The sequence below is a fragment of the Haemaphysalis longicornis genome, unplaced genomic scaffold (genome assembly GCF_048455015.1).
Source record: "Haemaphysalis longicornis isolate Haplotype H1 unplaced genomic scaffold, Haemaphysalis longicornis Haplotype H1 scaffold_12, whole genome shotgun sequence".
Lineage (NCBI taxonomy): Eukaryota > Metazoa > Arthropoda > Arachnida > Ixodida > Ixodidae > Haemaphysalis > Haemaphysalis longicornis.
Genome location: NW_027526225.1, coordinates 106147557 through 106169774, shown reverse-complemented (window position 1 = coordinate 106169774; position 22218 = coordinate 106147557). Strand labels below are relative to the sequence as shown.

Below are 22218 nucleotides of genomic sequence, written 5' to 3'. Positions count from 1 at the left end.
CTTTGGCTGTGCGCAAGACGACATCCTGTGTGAAGCACTGACTTTTTCCCTTCTCTCCCTCTTCGATCACCTATAGCGACACCTCGTGGACATTTCTTCCACCTCAGTAAGAACAAGCTTTTGAAGAGTAACGATATTTAAGTATGTGCGTCGAAAATACCTTTTCTCTTTTTTTTTTTGCTTGTTCCCGTTATCACTAAGGGACGTCACACACCTTTACAAAATAAACAACAAAGCCGTAATTAAAATGTTTGCTATATACACTAAAATGAATGACAACAATAAAAATGGCACCGACCAAGAATGCTTATAAAATCCAAAGAAGACGTTTCGGCTCCCGTGCGGGCGCAGTTGTTCACAATGAAAAGTGGGGGCGAAAGTTATCCGGTTATGTTTGCTTCAAGATGTGACGCAGGCAACGTGCCTACACGTTTGTAAATCTGCCGTCACTGCGACTAATTGTGTCCGCCGTGGTCCGGATTGTCAGGGATTCTAGATAACGCCGTGAGGTCCAATTCTTCTCTTTTCGGGTTATTTTCGCATTGGCCCAGTCATAACCGGATCACTTTCGCCCCCACTTTTCATTGTGAGTAAGGCGCCCGTACGGGAGCCGAAACGTCCTTTTTGGATTTTATAAGCATTCTTGGTCGGCGCCAGTTTTTATTACTGCCATGCGTTTTCCCGACGAGACGGGCTTCCGTGCAACCTTAGATTCCATGGTCTAAAATGATTTCAATATCAACAGCAGTGCACCACATTTTTTTAAGGATAGAGAAAAGTGGTTTGGCACTGCAGGTAGCTCTCTCTTTTTGAGGACACTGTGATAAATATTTTGATAGGGCTGTAACAGGAGGAAAGGGGTTAATACAGAAATAACAATTCGGTGTCATCTCACGCTGTGAAGGCGGCTGACCAGCGTAGCTGTTTACGGGTCATTGACTGGCCACAAACTCCCGCTCAAACCACGTCGTCACGCCGAGGAAGCCTTCAGCTGGATTGTAGCCACGCCGACATCTTGCGTTTTCCACCTCGCCGTATTCGGGGGGCTTAGACGGGCAATGCGTTTACGCCTCTCGACTGCGGCCCGATCGTCTTCGGTGGCCTCCTCCCTCCGCGCTCGCTGCCTTTTTTTATGAGTAGGCTTCACTGTTCAACACATACTGGGGTAAAGCCAGCTTACAGAGACCAAGCTTAGACCGGTCTTTTTAACGTCGGCTTCACTTCTGAACTCAATTGTGTTGATGTGATGACATTTTCCCGGAGCTATATGCAGTGCCGGAGGCGAACAGACGGCCGAAGGGAGAGGTTGTGCTGGAGTGAGGTGGAGGGGAGCTGCTTTTTGTAGCGTAAGCTACACTGGCCGAGGTTGAGCAGTTTCGCGTGGCTCCTGGAGAGCCGTGCTGCGCATGCGCGAGGAGCAGTGACGTCTCACGGCGCACAGCTGGCGCACCGGAGCCGCAGCCGTGATTGGTTTGGATTGGATTGAATTGGATTGGATTGGAAATCGTTTTAGCAGCAGTAAGCATGTTAATGAGCTAATCCTAGACAACCAGGAAACCTAACCAGCTGAAGAATAACCAGCTGAACCTTAGCTCGCGCTACGTATATCCTGGCATACCGAGCTAACCCACTGCTATTTTTTTTTAATCTACGTACACCACAAAAATATGGGGGTGTTACTCTGTAACATCTCCGCTGTAAAGAACGGAAAGGCAATAAGATACGCGGGAATATAGGCGACGTGACCTTCGGGAGTTGGAATAAGAAAGCAGTCTGATGTCTCAATCGTCACGGCGAAATGCGACTCGGCGACCCGTGCCGAGCGTAAACCAGCAAAACCTGCGTGTTTTCCCCTTCAATTTAACTTAATTGTTGTCCTACGGCTCTGAAGACCTTCGCCAACAGATAAATGACAACTGCGCGGCTTTCAAGGGAAGAAAAAATAAAGGAAAGTGGCCCACCTTTAATAGCGTGTAAAGCATAAATTTCCACCAGAAAGTGGTCAGTCCGCATTGTTTGGGAATAGCTGTTGTTTAAAATATGACGCGGAAGGATACCAGCCGTATCTTGTCTTCAGCGACTTTCACGACGTGACGTCAACGCAGTGACGTCTGTCCTCTCCCGCAATGCTTGGCTGTTCACCCGGTGTTCGAGCGGTAACAAGACATGCACACAAGACTGATGGTGTAGCAAATATTTGCTGATTTCGCTAAGGGCGTGTTGTCTTCAGAATGAATATCGCCAGTTTGTTTGTTCCATACACGGTCAAGGCAGAGTAAACAAATGCGAATAAACTGGTTCTTGAATTATGCTGTGAGCAATTCCCAAGTACCAGCGAAAATAAAATTTTTACCTTTATTTCGTTCTTTTCGTCGTGCCCACTTTTCGAGCGATGTCGTGTTTCTCGTCTGTTTGAAGATTTCTTAGCCGTCAAACCTGCGGCACGCCTTTCGTGTCAACGACCCTGAAAATAGGCTATTTCGTGGTATATGTAAAATGATCACATATTTATTTATACCGACCCGCTTGTTCTGGCGAATTTACGGACATGTTTTCGTGTCGTAGCCGGCCCCCAATTAGCGTTCGTAAACTTTTCGGACGGGGAAATCGATGCTGCCTGATTGCCGGTGACAAGGTAGTCTGAAACACTGTGGCACGACTGAAGGAAAAGGAATACAATATCTGCCAGTCTGACCGAAAGGGAAGTCCGAAAAAGTCACCGTTTCATAACAAGCCTAATTACACCTACCGAAGCTGCACTGATTCACTGAAACCGTTCTTGCACAGTTAAAAAAAATTTGTCAACCAGATTGGCATGTGGTTCAAAAGAAACGAACTGGTTACCCGAAAAATTCAGTGGACATCTCAAAGCGTTAAAATTCTCTATGTCGCAACCAACATTCCTTGTCAACTACTTAAAACGCGCTCTGTTCGTTGTTCATAGTTTTCTCTACAAACGCAGCGTAATCTAGCCAGGGCAACACCCTGCACGCTTTTATTTAAGTTTATTGTCCCCGCACTTTTTTGCACAATTCACTAACGATGTTCTGACGGTTCAAAGCATTCTGCCCATAGAGGTGACAGTAACAGGCTGAGCGCTCCAGGGTCATTAGCCAGAAAATTCTGGGTCCCTTTCACAACTGTTGGGCGACATCTCAATCAATCAATCAATCAATCAATCAATCAATCAATCAATCAATCAATCAATCAATCAATCAATCAATCAATCAATCAATCAATCAATCAATCAATCAATCAATTTTATTTCTTTCTGAAAATTATACGTGTGGGGTGACATACACAAGTAGGTCGCAAGGTCACAGACTACGTATTAGAACTGGTTTTAGGTATTATGCGTCTTTGTTCCGTATCTATTCTAGCCTGGCGGGGGGTGCCTTTGGTTTATCTGGGATGCTTATGTTAGGTTTCGAGAGAACAGCGCCGAGCTATCGGTTGCAGGCAGCATGCGCAGGAGGGAAAAGCCTCGTTTGCATTGTTCTACTGGCGCAACACTTTTCCCTTTCAAAATCCCCTTGCAAGCGGCTGCACAGCTGTCTCTTCTGTTTATTTCATCTTTGTTCTTTTTGCTTCATTGCCGTATGTTGTACTGCGTTAGCTGTATTTCGCTTCCCTGTCGCGGCGGCGCACAGCTGGAGCCTCGCTGCTTCCGCATCCAACGTGCTGCGTTTTATTGCGGATAATTTATCATAGAAGCGTGTGCTCGCGGGGACGGAAATCCAGACAGACTGCAGTGCCGCAACAACAGTAGTGCTGAAAAGAAAATTCACAAATGTTCACATGCAGGAGCATAGCCAGGGGGTGTTTTTTGGGTGTCAGAACACCCCCAAATTGTACCTTTTCTTCATGGTGACTACAATATTGTTTAGGAACAGGCTCTCTTTCTTGTTATTTTCTTACCGGCGGTGTATCCACCCTCCTCCCCGCCTCTCAAAAAATATTCTTGCATATGCCACTGTTCACAAGCAAACGATACCGCACACGAATTTTGGTTCTGAAGGTTTCTGCGGAGTCCCAGAACCACTACATAAGCTTTTGATGTGTTTCTGTATCGCCCACTATTTTTTTTTTCTTCCGTTACGTGCTAATGGATTGCTGAATTCCGACTACGTCTTTTTATATGTTCGCCCTTTATGGTGTAGAAGCATAGGAGGTCCCGCCCACGGTTTCTTACCTTGGGACCTTCTCTTGTATACTTACATTATGTAATCACACATTATTGCATTTTTGAAATAAACTTTGAAACTTTGAAACTACGCTTAAGAGAACGACACTGACGCACGGTGGCAGCCATTTTGGTGCCCGACGCCAGGGTGGCCAGCTTTATGCGCCCTATTGCGGCTGACATTGACGGGCGGAATTGGTCCGGGCGCCGTTTGGCAACCATGACAGCTGTGTTTACTTTTCGAAGATTTAGAGACAGAGCGCCAGTGCGATTAGCGTAGCTTATTTATAGGCTATAGGTTACGCTAGCCCACTGCAGTTCTTTCCAAGCGGGAAGTGATGCAGGCGTTTTCCACCTTCCCGCTGGCTGAAACAGCCCAGTACAGAGCGGCACGGCATCGCTACTCTGTCTGGGAGGCTTAAAAACTCACCGTCAACGTGTCATACAGCCGCACTGCGCTCCGACAATCACGACTTATCGAAGAGCGCGAGCGCGGGAACACAGAGGCACCAAAATGTCAGCGCCCATGGGTCTTCCGGAGTAAACAAATGTCACGTGACGCGGTTCGACCAATGGCCGCTGTCGGCGGCATAAAACAATGACAGAAAACAGCGCCTATACTTTGAAACCAGATCTAGTGGCTCTAGGAGTCCCTATTCGTATCGGAGGGTAACGTTGAACTTAACTATGATTTATGCTCATGTATACAACACAACTTGTGTCATGTGGCACTGACGCAAAAATCATGACGTAAGAAGCGTCAGCTTACGTAATCTGGTTGGCGGGGACGTCAGATGTCATTTCTTAAGAATTTGACGTCACCACAGCTGCGACTGGTATGGACCTGGGCTTACACGGGTACTGTTTGAAGGAAAATCCCCCGGAACTCCGTTTCTCTCTTTGTCTTCATGGTGCTTCGCGCTTTGCTTGCTTTGTCCTCTTGTGCGACCTGCCTTTTTTGTCTGCCTCCAGCCACTACCTGTGTCTTGGTTTCGTAAGCTCAGTTAATTCAATTATGGAAGCCGCAGTGGGAGTGTGCATTGTTGACATCTCCGTGCTTTTAGCCGAATGTGTCTTCCACGTCTATGTACGCGTTTGTTTTAGAGCAGACAAACCCTCAGTTTGGGATGAATAGGCCACATCTGAAGGAACGCGGGGAATACCCTTACCCCAGCTCTACGAGTACTCTTAGTATTATGAGCCTCGCACATATTATTATTATAAAATAGTATTGTGAGCCTCGCACAAATCGTCAATTTTACCATTCTTTTTAGCATTCGACTGGAACCGTGTGGCTACGGATGAAGTAAAAAACTAAAATTGTCCCTTGTACACTTAGATTAAGCTTCCCTTCTCCAAAAGAAAACAAACCATCATACGTGTTTTTTGCCAACGCTAAAGCTGGGTGCCACCACCAGACAGAGAGGTGGCGTGCTGCTAACTTTTGTCCAGTTTGGTTTACTTCATTTCTATTTCTGTATGTAGTCAATGCATTTCGAGCAAGTCATCCATTCCACAATTGGTTTGGGCCCGTAAAAAAAAACAGACCATGCGAAAGCACTTTCAGTGATATTTGTTAAGTACTCACATTACCGCTGACATTTCACATCGATACTTGGACGTAATGTCCTCACCGAAGCGAAGGAACAAGATTACGGTTACGAAAACAAGGCACTGTTGCATGTCGTGCAGGAAACAACACGCAATCGATCGAATCTTATTGTCTGTAATCGTCGCCCCTAGCCGAGCTTTATTCACCGCGTTCAGTCGTCTGTTGATTTCCTTCCGCCAGCAGACCGGAGCGCCGGACATGCCGGGGGCCACGGCTACGGAGGTGGACTCGGAGGTGCTCCGGGCGCCGGGGGCGGAGTCGGAGGTGGTGGAATCGGCGGGTACGCTCCTCCCCCACCCCCCAGCTACGGGGGTCACATCGGCGGTGGCGGTGGCGGCGGCGGCGGTGGCCCAGGTGGCTACCATCACGGGTGGCACGGCATACACGCCACCCACAGGGGCTACCCTTCCCCCGGTGTAGCCGGCGGTGGAGGCTACGACGCGCCCAGCTACCCCCACGGCCGCTGGCCCCCCACAAGCTACCACCCACTCCCGGGCCGCGGCTCCTCTATCGGCGCCCCCAGCGGAGGCTACGGCGCTTCTTCCGGAGGCTACGGCTCTGGCGTCTACCCGACGGGCAGCTACGGTGGCTACGGTAGCGGATCTTGGAGCACCGGCGGTGGCGGCTACGCCGGAAGTTCCATCGGCGGAGGATACTCTGGGAGCAGCTACGGGAGCAGTTACGGCGTCGGCGCCTACGGGACAGCGCACGGTGGAGGGGCGTCCGGAACTGTCGGCGTGGTTCCTCCGCTCCACGGTGGGGCAGGCACGTTTCCAGTCCACCCGCCACCTCCGCCGCCACCCCATTCCCACCCGCCGCTGCCACCCGTGGCGGTGCCCGGAGGTCCACCCCCTCCACCACCGTTCGCGCCTCCGCTACCGCCGGGACTGGCGGAGAAGTGCAAGTTCTCGTCGGCCGTGTTCCGGCGCGTAGGCTACGGGACGAGGCTGAAGAGCTTCTACGTTCGGAGGGTGGTGCGCACCGAACGGTTCGAAGAGTGCGAACAGGCTTGCTCTGAAGCCGGAGACATCCACTGCAAGTCATTTAACTTCCGGTATGTCCCTCACATGCGTGCTTAGTTAGGCCTAACCAACAGGCCTGACAGTTAAGCCTAACCAACAGTCCTAACAGTTCACCCTAACCAACGCTGGCGACCCGAGTATTGACATGTTTCGTATCATGGCAGCGTCACCCATCGCCCGCGAGCACCATTCATAACGCATGCAGTTTCATCGTGCTTGACTAACCTTCTATAAACATTAATTTGGTGAGACGTAGGAGATCAAACCGACCGAGGAGATCAAACCGAACGTCTATGTGTGTCTTCAGCGTGGCAGCAACTATGAAAGAAAGAGACTGGGGAAACAGCCGTCTTTTTGAAGAAGCCGACGTCATAATGCGCACTTTTCCTCTGGTGTTTTTTTTTTCTGTCATGCGCTTAGACACGAACGCAAGCAGATTTAAATATTTGCCGACTTCCGGGAGGAGTTCACGAGAGACTTGGTAGACCATACGACAACACCTTGCGTGATACCCTCCACCCAGAAAAAGAAACAGACGATTTAAATGGAAATCCTGCTAACAAGGGAAAGAAATATAACCTGAACGCCCAATTTGTCAATGCAAAACAGTGACATAGCTACAAAACAAAAAAAAAAACAATGCTGCTATCGCTCCGTATTTCAATATTTATGTGTAGTGCAACCCTTTTTTAAATCCATTGAGATTGTTCGCGTACAAGCACAGCTCCGTGCGAAAAAAAGGCAAACATCGTTTCTTCGGTCTTGTAACTGCAATAGATATGCATTTAGGAACTTCAGCATTCTGCTAACACTGCATGAATGGACGAATTTATATTTACAATTGCATTGAGGAATATTGGCAAGTGCTGTCTTCGGTCCCTGCACGGCGAAGAATACCTTGTAAGTTTAACAAAGGGTGTGCCGAGAAGACGGATGCACATTATGTGCAGTCGCAATGCCGTTGTAGTAAAGTATACGCACTCAGTGTGCGGGTTGGATGTTGATGCATCGTTTCAAAGAGAAATCGAAAGCCTCAAAGGCCTATAAAAAACGGCGTTCAACGTTGGCGGGGCCAAAAAATACCGGCCGTGCAAGGAAAATAAAATTAAAAGAAATAAAACTTGGTGACTTGGGATTCGAACCCCGGACTTACGGTAAAGTATTATGACACGCATCATCTGCCTACAGCTTTTTTTCTTTTTCCTTGGGCGCTAATGACAAATGGGTGACCTAGTGTCACCAGATAAGGGTACAGAGTATCGGCACGCTTTTCCCGTATTGTTCCGTTCCACCGCCATGACCATTGGTCAGTTCGCATCACGTGACCACTTGTTTACACAGCGACGGTTACTGGGCGCCGCCATTTTGTTGTTTATGCGCTTACCGTGGGTCAAATGTGGTAGCCTTAGCGCGTCCTCCAAGCTCTGCGGCTGCACGCGACTGACGGTCGTTCCGAATGCCAATCAAAGATAACGCGTATAACAACATTTCAGCAGCAGAAGTGTGCGAACATGCCGTGTTGCTGCATCTTCGGCAGTGTTGTAAACGAACGACCCAGTCGAAGTTAGCGGCGAGACCGTAGATGCGGCAGTCTCGCAACACTGATAAACGCCAAAATGGCCGCCGTAGGTGACTTGCGTGCCTCAATGGCGGTACTCTGATACCTTATCCAGTGACACTAGGTTGACCTAGTCAACGCGTTGTGGTCTTCTATCTTAAAACGCGTGATAGAGACATAACTTGAGGCCCGCAAGAATAATCTGTGCGTGTTGTACACAAGTCTCTACACAAATAAAAAAGCAAGCTCACGCGACTAGCGTGCATGTAGGGACAGCTTAGGAGGTCGGACATGTCTCTCAATAACTTACCAGTGAGAAGAAAACGACGCAAAGGAAAAGTACCGTGAAGATGATGGTGGTGATGATGATGATGACGACGACGATGACGACGACGATGATGATAATGATGGTGGGGGTGGTGAGAGCACCCAATACTTTCATCGTTGCTGAATCCACTGCAGTGTACTCGCGGCTCCACGTCATTATTGCATATAGTAATAATTTCATTGGTGCTGTTTCCCCGACATGTTGTGGATGTATGAGATACAATGCTTCCATCAGCGCGTTGCTTAAAATAAGATGTATTGCTTTCGCATCACAACCCATAAGCAGTCTTAGGTACCTCTCATTTTGTGTTTCTGTGTTCCAGGGCATTCTTTCCGGACAACTGCGAGCTGAGCGACTACGACTCTCGGCAGCTGCAGCTCAGCAACCCCGCCCACTTCGATCAGAGCACTCAGTTCGACTATTACGAACGAGACGACCTCGGCCACGGGCCAGGAGGCGCGGGAGGGGACTGTCTGGACGGCAAGTGCCCCCTCCTTTGACTGCACGCTTAGGCTAGGCTTATAGAAAAAGTTAGGCACTAGAGCTTTTTTTTTTTTTTTCACTTGCACTGGCTGCACTGGTGCAAGGAGTGCAGCAGCATATGCTCATTTTTTGCTGGGATGTAGCTCCAGTAGCACTCTGCACTGGTGTGCATGGCACTTCCCTCATCTGCACCAATTCAGGTAAAAAAGGGCCTCTTCTGTTCAAAGGGGCCAGTAAAGACGCCACAAATTTGTTTTATTAAAGAGCTGGTTTGTCAAGAAAACAATGAAAAAAAAGTGCTTTGAGGGCTCAGGCTGTTGGCGTCTCATGTCGTCATCGTAAGCGTCGCCTCATGTAGTCACGGTACTAAAACACCGGGGCACTCGTTTGCGCCTCCCGTTGGAACGCTTCGTGTTTCAAATACAGAAGACTTTTACACCAAAGCTGTATACCTCCATCCTCAACGGTCCGTGGGCAAAAACACCAAAACTGCATTTATACACTACTTGCTTCGCTCCTCGCCAGGTTTCATGTTCGTGGAGATGGCCCGGGATTTTTTATGATAAATTTCAGAACAATAATATAGATAATAAAACAAATTCCCCAGCCATTGTCCGGCGACCTCGCTTTGACGTCACGTCTCCATGACGTCATCTTGTTTGTCTGATTTGATTGGCGGACGCCGACCTGAGTCACCACCAAGAAACATGACGCGAAGATTGTAGTGGGGCCCCTAGTTAGGTCTGACCGTATCACTTGAGTGATAACAATTAGTTAACCCACTGATAACAATGTTTTAGCACTGGCCCATATTGCGTCACTCCTGATCATATTACTTCATTGAAGCGTGAAATCGGAAACCTTTCCAATGTTTTTTGCGTTTTTTTTTTTGGTCAAAACAAGCGTCTGTCGTGGCAGGATTGGAGCTGCTAGTTCATTCAAGCCGAACAAAGTTGTATTTCATTTCTATGGCCCCTTAACACAAAAATTGACGGGGTGAAACGAAAACGTGACCTTTTACAGTGAGCCAGACGTGCACCCCGGACGGCATGGAGTTCTCACTGAGGACCGTGGACGGCTTCTACGGCCGTATCTACACGTACGGCTTCTACGACTCGTGCTTCTACGACGGGAACGGAGGAAGCGTCAACGTGCTCCGAATCAGCAGGGCCAACGGCTTTCCCCGATGCGGCACCCAACAGGCGAGTAACCAGTCTTGTCGCTCTTTAAAGTTACTTCACGAAGACCCACATCTCCGGGCAATTATCCCATTACGTCCACACTGTTTTTAGCCGATCAATCCATGTCCTCATCGAAGCGTCTTTCGGCCTAGCTTGAGTTCACTGGACTTTTATGTCTATTTCACCGTTATCTACGCACAAAGCGACAAAAGCGCTCCTGTGCTTACTAAAAACAACGAACTTGCACGGAAGTCTGTAGCACAAAAGGCTACTCTTTACGAAGTCAATGAACTCTATCGTCTATACTGTCGTAACGCTGGCCACACCTCTTTACGCTCCGTCCTTACCTTCCGCTTCTTTTATTGTTCTTCATCTTTTTTTCCCATTGTTCCCGTCCCCCACGTGTAGGATAGCAAACTAGGCCACAGGCTGGTTGACATTCCTGCCTTTCTTTTACCTTTATTCCTTCCTTCCTACCTACCACGTGGGACCCTAAACCCTATCGGGAATGAGGGCGGTTTTGAGGGTTGTCAGTATAAACCGGGAGCCTCACTACTTTTGCAAAATCAAGGGTTCATGTTTTGAGTTTCCTCGTTCTTTTCATGCATGCCATTTTTGTAAATGACCCCATTCATGTTTTAGAGCAGGTGCCCTGCCCCATGCTTACAGGCTAACCAATTTTAACCACACCGCAATCATATCATACACGCTTTGTAAACCTTTTAAGGAAAGACTGAACGATAGTTTTTGACACTATTTTGTCATCGGTGCGCCAATACACACAGACACTATTACTACAAAGACTCGTAGTGCTTCCAGCTAATAATCACGCTCCTACCTTCAAAAATGTACTAGTTAAATTGGTCACATTCTTATCTTGACGCTTGGCTTGACTTTTATGGCTATGCGGCCAAGAAATTAAACAGCAGTCTATTGTTTGCTCATAACTATCAATATAATATATCTAGTAACGTTTATTTAAATATCCTTCAAATGTCGGTAATCAGTGTACTGAACCACCGTACTTGCACTTAGTTGAGTGCACCGCAATTGCACTTCGTTGAGTGACGTTGACTTCCCGTCACAAGCTGCCCTACTCCGAAATAAGCGTCAGCTGTTCGTTTATTTCTGATGAATGGCAGCTCCCTCAACAGCGCTTTGTGTATCTTGACCCTCTCGCAGTACGGCGACGTGATGACAAACATAGTGGTGGTCCAGTTCAACGACTACGTGCAGACAAGCCGGGACAAGAAATACAACCTCACGTGCTACTTCTCGGGGCCCGGTGAAGCCGTCGTCACTTCCAACTATCTCGATACAAGGACGGATGGGTGAGATCATCGTTCGTTTTAAGTGCGGAGCACTTTAGGGGCCCGGCTTGTGGTCGTAGCTGTAGCTCGTACGGCGTCACGCACCGAAACAGAGGCTTCGAAAAGATCCCCTCGTCCCCTGGTCGGGATCGAACCCTGGGTCCCTCGTGTTACGAAGCCGATGTCAATCACTTGCGCCACGGAGGCAGCCGTTGCTAGGGCGCAAATAAACACTCAATAATATAAAAGAAACATCATAAATATTCGCATTAAATACCCCAAATTAATGAAAACTCAATCTAGTGTCTCGTTATAAGCGTTTTCAGAGGCCCTCTCTTGACTACTTTCGTTATCAAGCCAGGCCGATACTGAAACATACTGTAGAAGTAGTAACAACTGGGCTAGTTGGTAATGAATTGGGACATCTTGAAGGTAGCGCACTTAGACACGGACACTAGGAAAAGAAACGACAAACCACAGCGCTGTGGTTTGTCGTCTCTTTTCCTAGTGTCCGTGTCCTAAGTTCGCTACCTTCAAGATGTCCCGATACTGAAACTGGTGAAAAGAGGGCGCAACAGACCCTCCGTGGCTCACCTGTCGATGCTGCGCAATTCACAGCTTTCACGTTGAGTGGAACAGGTTTAATTTTTCTAAAGATACGTTTTGCCAATAATCGTCATAGAGGTAGTGGCTGAGTCTAGATGAGACATGCCACTCTTGCCGGTTTCCAGGCGACAATTTTGTGCAGGGCTCAAATGACACTGGCGGCTTATCGTTTTAAGAGATAAGCAACCAAAACGTCTTACTCCCATTTGATTTTTTGTAACTTTTTACTTGGTTTTGTTGCCTCAATCAGCTGACATTTCGTAACACTGCATTGTAGCGGTAATAAACCCTGTTTTCCAGCAAATGCTCGTTAGTACTTAGCAATGCACCGGAAAAATGTGCCGATATCTTGACCTGTTGGTATTACTGAATACGGGAGCAGAGATACTCAGCACTGTAACCAGACAAAAACAAACGAAGGGTTACTATGCAGGGCGTGGATCCCGTTTCGTGCAACTTTGTTCTGAATTGTGTTCGGGCGTCGCTGCTAATCAATTTGTTCTTTGCGCTACGCAACGCACCGCAGCCGGTACCCGACGCAGATCGAGCACCTCCCTGCCCAGAACATCTTGACTTCGAACGTACAGCTCCGTATCCTCTACAGAGGCACCCCAACGACTACCATAGCTGTCGGGGACCTGCTGACGTTTCGGCTAGAGGCAAGGGGAAAATGTAAGTGAAGCTGCTCCACTGAGATGCTCTAACCGATAAGGCAAAACTCACGCCCACCCACTTCTCTCTCTCTCTCTCTCTCTCTCTCTCTCTCTCTCTCTCTCTCTCTCTCTCTCTCTCTCTCTCTCTCTCTCTCTCTCTCTCTCTCTCTCTCTCTCTCTCTCTCTCTCTCTCTCTCTCAAACATACACACACACACATGCATACATACTGCTTCATCCATACGTACTTTCGGTTAAGCAAGCACCTTTTTACTGCTGATGGCTGGATTGCATAAATTTGCATTGGAAGGCATGAGGACGCTTTTAAAACATCTTCACTGCGTCTTCTAGAGAATTTTAAGGCCATAGGTTTTGTACTCTCTTGAGGATGATCACACTGCCGAACTTCTTTAGCCGAAATTTCGCTTAACTATGTATAGTAACAGGGGTATAAGACAGCTGTAGACAGGGCCAAATTGGACTAACTCTAAGTCGTACGCTATGCCGACTAATTGACAGGGCTTTAATGCAAAGCACACCGAAAAGGTTGCTGTGCCCCCTTTTTTTTAAGTTTTCTGATGGAGGACAGCCTTCCGTTTGCATGGCGCGTATAATTTTGCAGCATACTGCCTGCAATGTGCCTTGGACTACCTTCCACGCGTAGGTATTAAAAACGCCGACGGGCCGAAGCCGAAAAAAGTCAAGAACGCAGTGGTCCTACAGGGCGACCCCAACGCAGCAACAGCCCTCGCTGCCGATCGGCAACACCGGCCCGCAATGGGGGCCACCAGAGCCGACGACGCTCCACGTCCCGCGGACCAAGGGGCACGGGCCGGACTCCATCGGGCGGCCCCTCGGGTCGCCGCCGTGCACCAACGTCGGGCGGTGCCAAGGGTGGCCGGAGCAGCAGCCGCAGACGCGGGTCCCGTTCGAGATCGAGGTCCAAGTCCCGGGATACGTGACTTACACGGACCCGTCGGAAGAAGGGACGGCGGTCCTGGTACGCAGCAACGTGGCGGCCACCCAGCACCTCACGGCCCAGAAGGGCTGCGAACACACCCTGGTCGAGATACACACGACAACCATAGGTAGCGGAGGGAACCTGTTCGTGATGAGCGCCTACTGCAGGCCGTCACGCAGGGACCTCGATTTCGACGAGACGGTCGGGCAGGCGAAGCAGCTGGCGGGGAACAGGCCGTTCCTGGTCCTCGGAGACTTCAACGCCCCGCACACCACATGGGGTTACAAGTTTCAATCCAAGCGGGGCAAGGCCCTCGCGAAGACGATGGAAGACCTGGAACTGGCGCTCCTCAACGAGCCTGGGGTAGCGACCCGAAGGGGAACCGGCACAAACCGGGACACCGTCCCGGACCTCTCGTGGCTCGCGGGGACTCTCGACGCGACCTGGCGCAACGAGGACGTCAGCCTGGGATCCGACCACGACATCCTGAGCGTGACGATCAGAGGACCCAAGTTCAGAGCGGAAATCGGCACGGCGAGGATCACCGACTGGGACCGCATGCGCAAGTGCGGGGCAGAAGCGGCCGAATCTTCCGGCGAAGCCGAGGAGAGTAGTGGAAGACCGTACGCGGAGTGGGCAAGAGAACAGAAGGCCGCGCTCGATAAGTTCACGGAGACCGTCGCCACGACAGCAAAGACACCGTTCGTCGACGCCAAGCTCGCGCACATGTGGGCGGCTCGACACTCGCTGACTCGGAGGTGGAAACGGCAGAGAAGGAACACAAAGCTGCCCAAGCGCATAGCCTCGCTGAACAAGCAAATCTCCGAGTACGCTGCCAAGCTCTGCCGGGAGAACTGGATGAGCACGTGCGACGGCCTGCAGGGCATGCTGTCCGCGCGCAAGACCTGGTGCCTCCTGCGTCATTTGGTCGACCCGCTAAATGGTAGGGCGGCCACGAACCGAAACCTCACCAAGGTACTCAACGCCTACGGCGGGGACGGCAAGAGGCTCATCGAAGACCTGACGGCGAAGTATCTTAAGACGGAGCGCGGGCAGTTCCCGCTGCCGGAGGAATACGGGGGACCCGAAAATCCGGAGCTGGACGAGCCCTTTACCACCACAGAACTACTGACGGCCATCGACGAGAGTAACAAAAAGAGCGCGCCCGGCACGGATGCCATTACCTACCGACTCCTGAACAACATGAGCGACGCGGCGACGGCCGAGCTCCTGGACCACATCAACCTGGCCTGGGAACGCTCAGAACTACCCGCGGAATGGAAGGAAGCAGAAGTGAGATTTATTCCCAAGCCGGGCAAACCGCTGACAATCGAGAACATGCGCCCGATCTCGCTCACGTCTTGCGTGGGCAAGGTCGTGGAACGCATGGTTCTCCGAAGACTCCAAGGGTTCCTGGACGAGACTAACCAGATGCCGGCTACTATGTACGGGTTCCGCCAGCACCTGTGCACCCAAGACGTCCTCCTCCAGCTAAACGAACTGGTGTTCAAGAAGGCCACAAGACACTCGCCCCGCGGGATACTTGCGTTGGACCTCAAGGGGGCCTTCGACAACGTGTCCCACGGAAGCGTGCTCGAGAACCTCCGCAAGACGGGCTGCGGCCGCAGGACGTACGGCTACGTCCAGAACTTTCTGACCAAGCGTACGGCGACCATAAGGATAGGAGAGGAACGGTCCAACCCGATCGAGCTCGGAGACAGGGGCACTCCGCAAGGGTCGGTATTGTCTCCGCTGCTCTTCAACCTGGCCCTCCTGCCCCTGCCTAGGTTACTCCAAGAGATCGAAGGCGTGGACCACGCATTCTACGCCGACGACATTACGGTGTGGACGTCCCGAGCGGGTTCCGAAGCCTGGGTGGAAGAAACCCTGCAGAGGGCGGCGACCACCGTCCATGAGTACGCCACGACCTGCGGGCTGAGCTGTGCCCCGCAGAAGTCGGAGCTGTTGATGGTGCAGCCAGGTAGGCCCAAGAAGGAACCGCCACCGAACGTAATCGTCACGATTAACGGCACGAAGATCGAGCCCACACAGCAGGTCCGCATCCTCGGCCTGTTGCTGCGCGACGACGGCAAGGCCACCGCGGCCACACACAAGATCAAGACCGTCTCCGAGCAGATCTCGAGCATGATCAGAAGAGTCACCAACAGGAACCGAGGAATCAAGGAAGACGACGCCCTGAAATTGGTGCAGGCGTTCATAGTGTCCCGCATCACTTACTCTGCCCCGTACCTCCAGCTGACGAGGGCGGACCGTGAGGCCCTGGACACGGTGGTCAGAAAGGCGACCAAACTCGCCCTGGGAGTGCCCGTGCATTCGTCCACGCAGAAACTTCTGGGCATGGGTAGGCACAACACGGTAGACGAAATGGTGGAGGCCCACCTCTCTAACCAAAGGATCCGACTAAGTCAGACCGAACACGGACGGGCCGTCTTGCGCAAGGTGGGATGGAGCATCGAACCACAACCAGACACCGAGACATTGCCTACCGAGTGGAGGGACGTCGTAAAGACCAAGCCCCTTCCCAGGAACATGCAGCCCGGGAAAAACGAAGGGAGGCGATCCGCAAGGGCCAGGGTGCTGTCCCGCCAGCTCGAAGAGGACCCCGACGTCCTCTATGCGGACGCGGCGCTTCCCAAGTACGGAACAAAGGCTACGGCGGCGGTCACCACCATAGACACCCTGGTGACCTGCACATCGGTCCGCACGACCCAATCGATCGAAGCAGAGGAAGTTGCCGTGGCCCTCGCGCTAACACATCCGAGGGCCGGCACTATAGTAACGGACTCTAAGAAGGCGTACGCCAGCTTCCGAAAAGGGAGGGTGTCCCCCGCGGCACATGCGATATTGTCCAAGCGAAGGCCCCCGAGGCGAGCCTTAGAGCTCGTGTGGGTGCCGGCTCACTCGAAGGTGGAAGGAAACGAACTGGCCGACCACCACGCCCGAGAGTTATCCATCCGGGCCGAGGACGAGCCGGCGCAGCTGCGCCCCGTCACGAGCTATAGAGAAATAACTGAAATGTACAGAGAGCGTAGGTGCAGATTTCCCAGGCCTCACCCACAATTGAGCCGAAAACAGCAGACCGTAATCAGAAGAATACAGGCGGGGTCGCTAGCGCATCCCACACTTCTAAACAAGATGTACCCTGTCAGGTACGAGAGTACTTGCCCGTTCTGCAAGGAGAGACAAGGCACTCTGGCACACGTCCTAGCCGAGTGCGAGTCTCTTAAGATCCGCCCGCCCCCCACCCCTATTCCCACACCCGACCCCCGAGAGCGATGGGAGACCTTGTTGTCTAGCCCCGACCTGACGATCCAGCTCGCGCTGGCAGCCAGGGGCCAGGAGCTGCTAGACGCATATGGGACCCGAGAAGAGGGTTCCACCCCGTCCGGTGCCTGCGTGCACTAGCCAATACCTCATTGGGCTCAATAAAAGTTGATTCTCTCTCTCTCTCGAGGAGATAGCAATAAGTCTGAGAGGTCTTCTGCCACATTTTAGGGGGAAAATATACGTAGCTGATGTGAGTTTTGGCATAGAGTTTCATACAAATAATTATTTGTATGAAACTCTATGAGTTTTGGGGATGAAAGACTCCGCAAACGCCGCCTTTGAAGCATGCCTCTTCTTTGCCCGTATGGCTAAATATCTGATCGCTCTTTCGGAAATTAGTTTCTTATGTACAGCAACCGACATACAAGCCTAAGCAACTTGCATCATCGCTCATGACATGGTCCTAGCACTCACAACGCGATATCCCTCACGACTGTTGCAGATCAATTCGACTTCTACAGTGACATCTTTGCGACCAACGTAATCGCTAAAGACCCGTACTCCGGAAGACAGGTCCACCTCATCGATTCCAGAGGGTGAGTGTTCAGCCAATGAGTACGTTATTGCGGGATCGTTTTTTTTTTTTCGTAGTTTTTTTTTTTTTTGTCTTACTATTGTGTCGTTTCTCGAAAAGTGTAGTATGCGCAGTCTTCAACAATACGCGCTGTGGGGCTAGTTGGTACATACTGAATTGGAGACGAGACAGACGTTTCTCGTCTGCCACCGTCCTCGTCTTTTTTTGCGCTAAGCCTCCTATTCTTTATGTACAGACTTTGTCAAAATGTTCCAGGCCACGCCAACGGTTTCAGGGCCACAAAGAATTCAAAGCACAATCTTAATGTTAACTGCGACTAAACTACGTACTTTAAAACAGCAAGAAATAAGGACGTTTTCTCCAGCTTTCTGGCAAAAAATGTTTTATCCTCGCTCCAGAGTTAAGCTTGTACTTCGAACTTTTTGTGGCATATACACTTTTGACATGGCCCAGAAAAATTTGACAGACTATACGTGGCATTTTTCTTTCGTCGCTGTTTTTTATTGCCTACTTCAACCACTCCCAGCTATGCAACCGATTCTTGCTACATTGCCTGCATAGTGTTATGGCGTTGTACGCATAACATCATAATTAACTAATAATGATTCAACTAAATAATTAATCAAACTCTGAATTGTCCATGAGGAGTTTGTAAGGATTTAGCACCGAATAAGATATTCAAAAAGACCCTTATGTGGGCACTTAACCTTATTCTATTTTCGTTTTTTTTTTCCCGCTGCAATACTAGAAAAGTTTGCTTCGGTAAATTCACGCTGCAGCCTTCAATCAGAACTTATGACTGCGTATAGCAAAGCTTGCTCACCGTTACTTCTCACGCGTTTTGCCATTGATTTCCTGGTATTGAGTTCCTGGTTGGCAGAGAGATGCTGCGACCCACAGTGTCCTTCTCTGTTCCAGTGTAAACTAATGCTAACCGTACAAGCCTATTTTATGGTATCTGTCAGCGCATTTGCCCGCACTCTAGAGATCTTCCTCGCTAGACTAAAAGCTCTCGCTGAATTCATCAAGGCCGCCACTGTTCCGTGCCCAGGTGCCCCGTAGACCTGTACGTCTTTCCCGAGCTCCACAAAGCTCCGGACGGCGCCCTCGAGGCTGAATTCTACGCCTTCAAGATACCAGACTCGAACCTGCTCGTCTTCCAGGCGACCGTGCGGACGTGTCGCGGACCGTGCGAGCCGGTAAGCCGCTAAACTTACTATATTTTATCCAAACTTGGGCGCTCCTGGTCACAGTCAACTGCACCTGTGATTGACAGGTTAGTTACTCGAAGATGGCAGCTGTTACGTTTGGCTGCACCTCTTGGAACCTTACCAGTGGGAGCGTTACGGCAGCTCCGTCGTTACACAGTGGGTTGCCCGCCAGCATCAGAGCGTGGTTCATTAGCAGTGAGAGTGAATTAGCCCTATTCGTTCTTTACCTGGAAAACAAACATTAAGATATGGAAATGTGCATTTAAAATGAGGCTATAAAGATTACCGGCTTCTCTTCAGAAATATAACTATAGAAGGCGTTTTTGACCTCGCCTGGTATCGACAAGCCCACGTTGTTGGCGGAACAATGAATAATCTTGCAGCATGTTGCATGCGTGTCTTGGTCGCTTTTGAAATGAAATGCAACGCCTAAACGGCCCATCAATCGAGCAAAGAAATCAAGCTGCGTTTGGACAGCTTTCTCTAAGCAGTCTTTCCACGCGTATGTACCGAAAGAAACTAAAGGCCGTATTCTGAGTCCCTCCTCCACTCCTTTTGCTGCCTCCACTCGGCTTGGGGGAGGATTCTGCAATGCTTACGCATGGGTAAATCGGTTTCAAGGATCTCCTGCACTGGAGGCTCGAGTGGAGTAAGCGTTGAGAATACCAGGGTAAACCCCGTATTCTCAATCGCTTCTCCAATCGAAACTTGAGACGAGGAGATCTTCGAAAACGATTTTCGAATGTAAATGCACTGCAGTATCCTCCACACAGCCGTGTCGACTACACAGCTGGAGTGGAGGACAGACTCACAATACGGCCTTAAAGATTGATTGATTGATTGATTGATTGATTGATTGATTGATTGATTGATTGATTGATTGATTGATTGATTGATTGATTGATTGATTGATTGATTGATTGATTGATTGATTGATTGATTGAACCCAGCTGACCACGAAATACCATGGGCTGACTTTGAGACGCGCTTGTCTTTCAGGTCATATGCAGTGACCGCGGTCGACCTGGCACCTTCCCGTCGTGGGGTCGCCGGCGAAGACGCGCCGTGCCACCGCAGACCGGCGCCGGACCCCCGGCCGTGGCCCTTCCTATCATGAAGGTGAACAGCACCAAGAGCGCGCCCGCATCGGCCCCGGAAGCGGCTGGAAACCAGCTTCCGAAGCCCGCGAAGAACGCCACCAAAAGCAACTCGAGCGACGAGGAAGCTGAAGAAGTGCACGAGCTTCTGCACGTCTACCTCTCGCGCGCCGACATACCGCACGACGGCCCGTCCGCACGTAAGTTCTCACTGCCCTCGCACACGCACGTTGCACGCGCGAATGAAGATATGAGGTTGCCTACAGTATTATATGTGGCCTGTCACCGTTTTGTCGATGCTCAAGGTGTACGCGGTTATCACTGCGGCTTATTTGACGGACGTACCTTAGCAAAGTCGGCGTTCATGCCACATGGCCCTGAGCGCAGACACAGAGTAAAAAATTCAGCAGAACCCGCCTCCAATGAGGCTCAATGCGATGCATTTAGCTTGCTCCCCGTTTTGTGACAGATCTGTGTTAACGAATGGCAAACCAGCACTACCCCCTCTCCTCCCTCTCTCTCTCTGGAAGTCTCTTACTCAGCCCCCTTCGATTCGAAGGCCAAATTGCTGCTCCTTCCCCCAACCTTTGAGTACCGTATGCCTGTGGTGCACGACAAGTTCCAATTGAAAGTTGAATGCTTGTTTAGAATTGCGCTTCATAGTAGGCCACTCGACAGACAGCTGGTTCGAAGGCCTTCTGAAGGCCTTTGAAACTGCCATGTAGCACAGGTATCACACTACCCTTCAACTCTTCCCACACCCCTCGGCTTGAGGATCAAATTGATGCTCTACCGCGGGAAATTGGCTAGACATACACTGACAGGCAAAACGATTAGACACGTAGCGATAGACCTAGAGCAAGATGAAGTAGCCCAACATCGGCATATAGGCGTATTCTGCTTGTCGCGCAGAATAAAATATGAGTGCCGGCCATAAAATTAAATTTGCGTTGCCGCCACGTCGGCATCGTTTGAGGGGAAACGCTGAGTGGGGTTTCTGCTGCCTAATGCGGCGACTAGACCATGTGGCTCGGTGGCGACCATGGAGTTAATATAGCGAGGGCTGGGCATATGAATAGGTGAATATCTCTACTTTAGGACGACGTGACAGTCTCTACCGTGTTCATATCCACCGTGCGCACTGCTCTCGCAGCTGTAGCCCGGTGTTACAACTTGAAATATTTGACGCTCGTGGACGCTTCGGGAAAATGGGCTTCGCGTAAAGAATGTCGAAATAGTCGCAGCGCTTCAGTTTACAGGACAATACCCAATAAACAAACGCTGTTCCTTTTTGGTTTGCTCGCTTTTGTCTCTTCCGTGTTAGTTGGTTCTTCATACAAAATGCCGGAATGCTACTTCAGCACCGCCATGGGACTCCCACTCTGAACTAGTTCGACCTAGACAAAAAGAGTTTAAGTGCCCCCGTGTTTCGTCGTTGTAATTAAAATCAATAATGCATTGCGTTTATTATGTTGTCACCTTTTTCCCCACAAAGATGGATACACGTCATTATTTCTGTTGCATTATTCTTCCCTCCAAAACTTGTGTGGGAATGGATTATCACGTGAACAATAGGCAAGCGCGCCAAGTGAATTAAGTTAGTAATTGCCCTGTGTTTTAGCGTTCTCTTCGCGTCTTCGGGTTCTCACGCTGCCTCTTTATTGCAATACAATCGGTGCCAAAATCCCAGCTGTCAGTACTGACAAAGATTTTCCGAGCGAGAGCTCTACTACGCATTGTCTCGCAGCGTCATTCATCGCGTAGCAGTGACCTTGAGCCACCGGAACGCAAGCGTGGCGGTTGTAACATCACGCCACGTGATTCGCTGCGGAGAGCCGCCGCAGCTGCGCTCGCTCGGTGCCTCGCTGCTGCGGCTTAACTAGAACAACTAAAAAAGCTACTCTTAAAAGTAACGAGGCTGCCGCACGGCGGCAGCCATTTTGGTGTGAACGCTAGGGTGGCCATCTTTATGCGCCCTATTGCGGGACATTGACGGGCGGAATTGTTCCGGGCGCCGTTTTGCAACCATGACAGCTGTGTTTACTTTTCGAAGATTTAGAGACACCGCGCCGGGGCGACAGAGTCAGGCTCGGTAACGCTAGCGTTTTTTTTTTATTTAATGGCTCTAGGT

General features: G+C 50.3%; 1 protein-coding gene across 1 annotated transcript in view; it reads left to right on the top strand.

The window, feature by feature from the left end:
• The window catches only part of Nompa (no mechanoreceptor potential A), a 52151-nt gene that overhangs the window by 24761 nt on the left and 5172 nt on the right, over positions 1–22218 (top strand). Inside the window, 8 exon segments of the mRNA XM_077692366.1 lie at positions 5979–6849; positions 9026–9183; positions 10210–10388; positions 11550–11698; positions 12810–12955; positions 17687–17780; positions 18831–18978; positions 19990–20287. Of these exon segments, the coding sequence (XP_077548492.1) occupies positions 5979–6849; positions 9026–9183; positions 10210–10388; positions 11550–11698; positions 12810–12955; positions 17687–17780; positions 18831–18978; positions 19990–20287 (2043 nt within the window).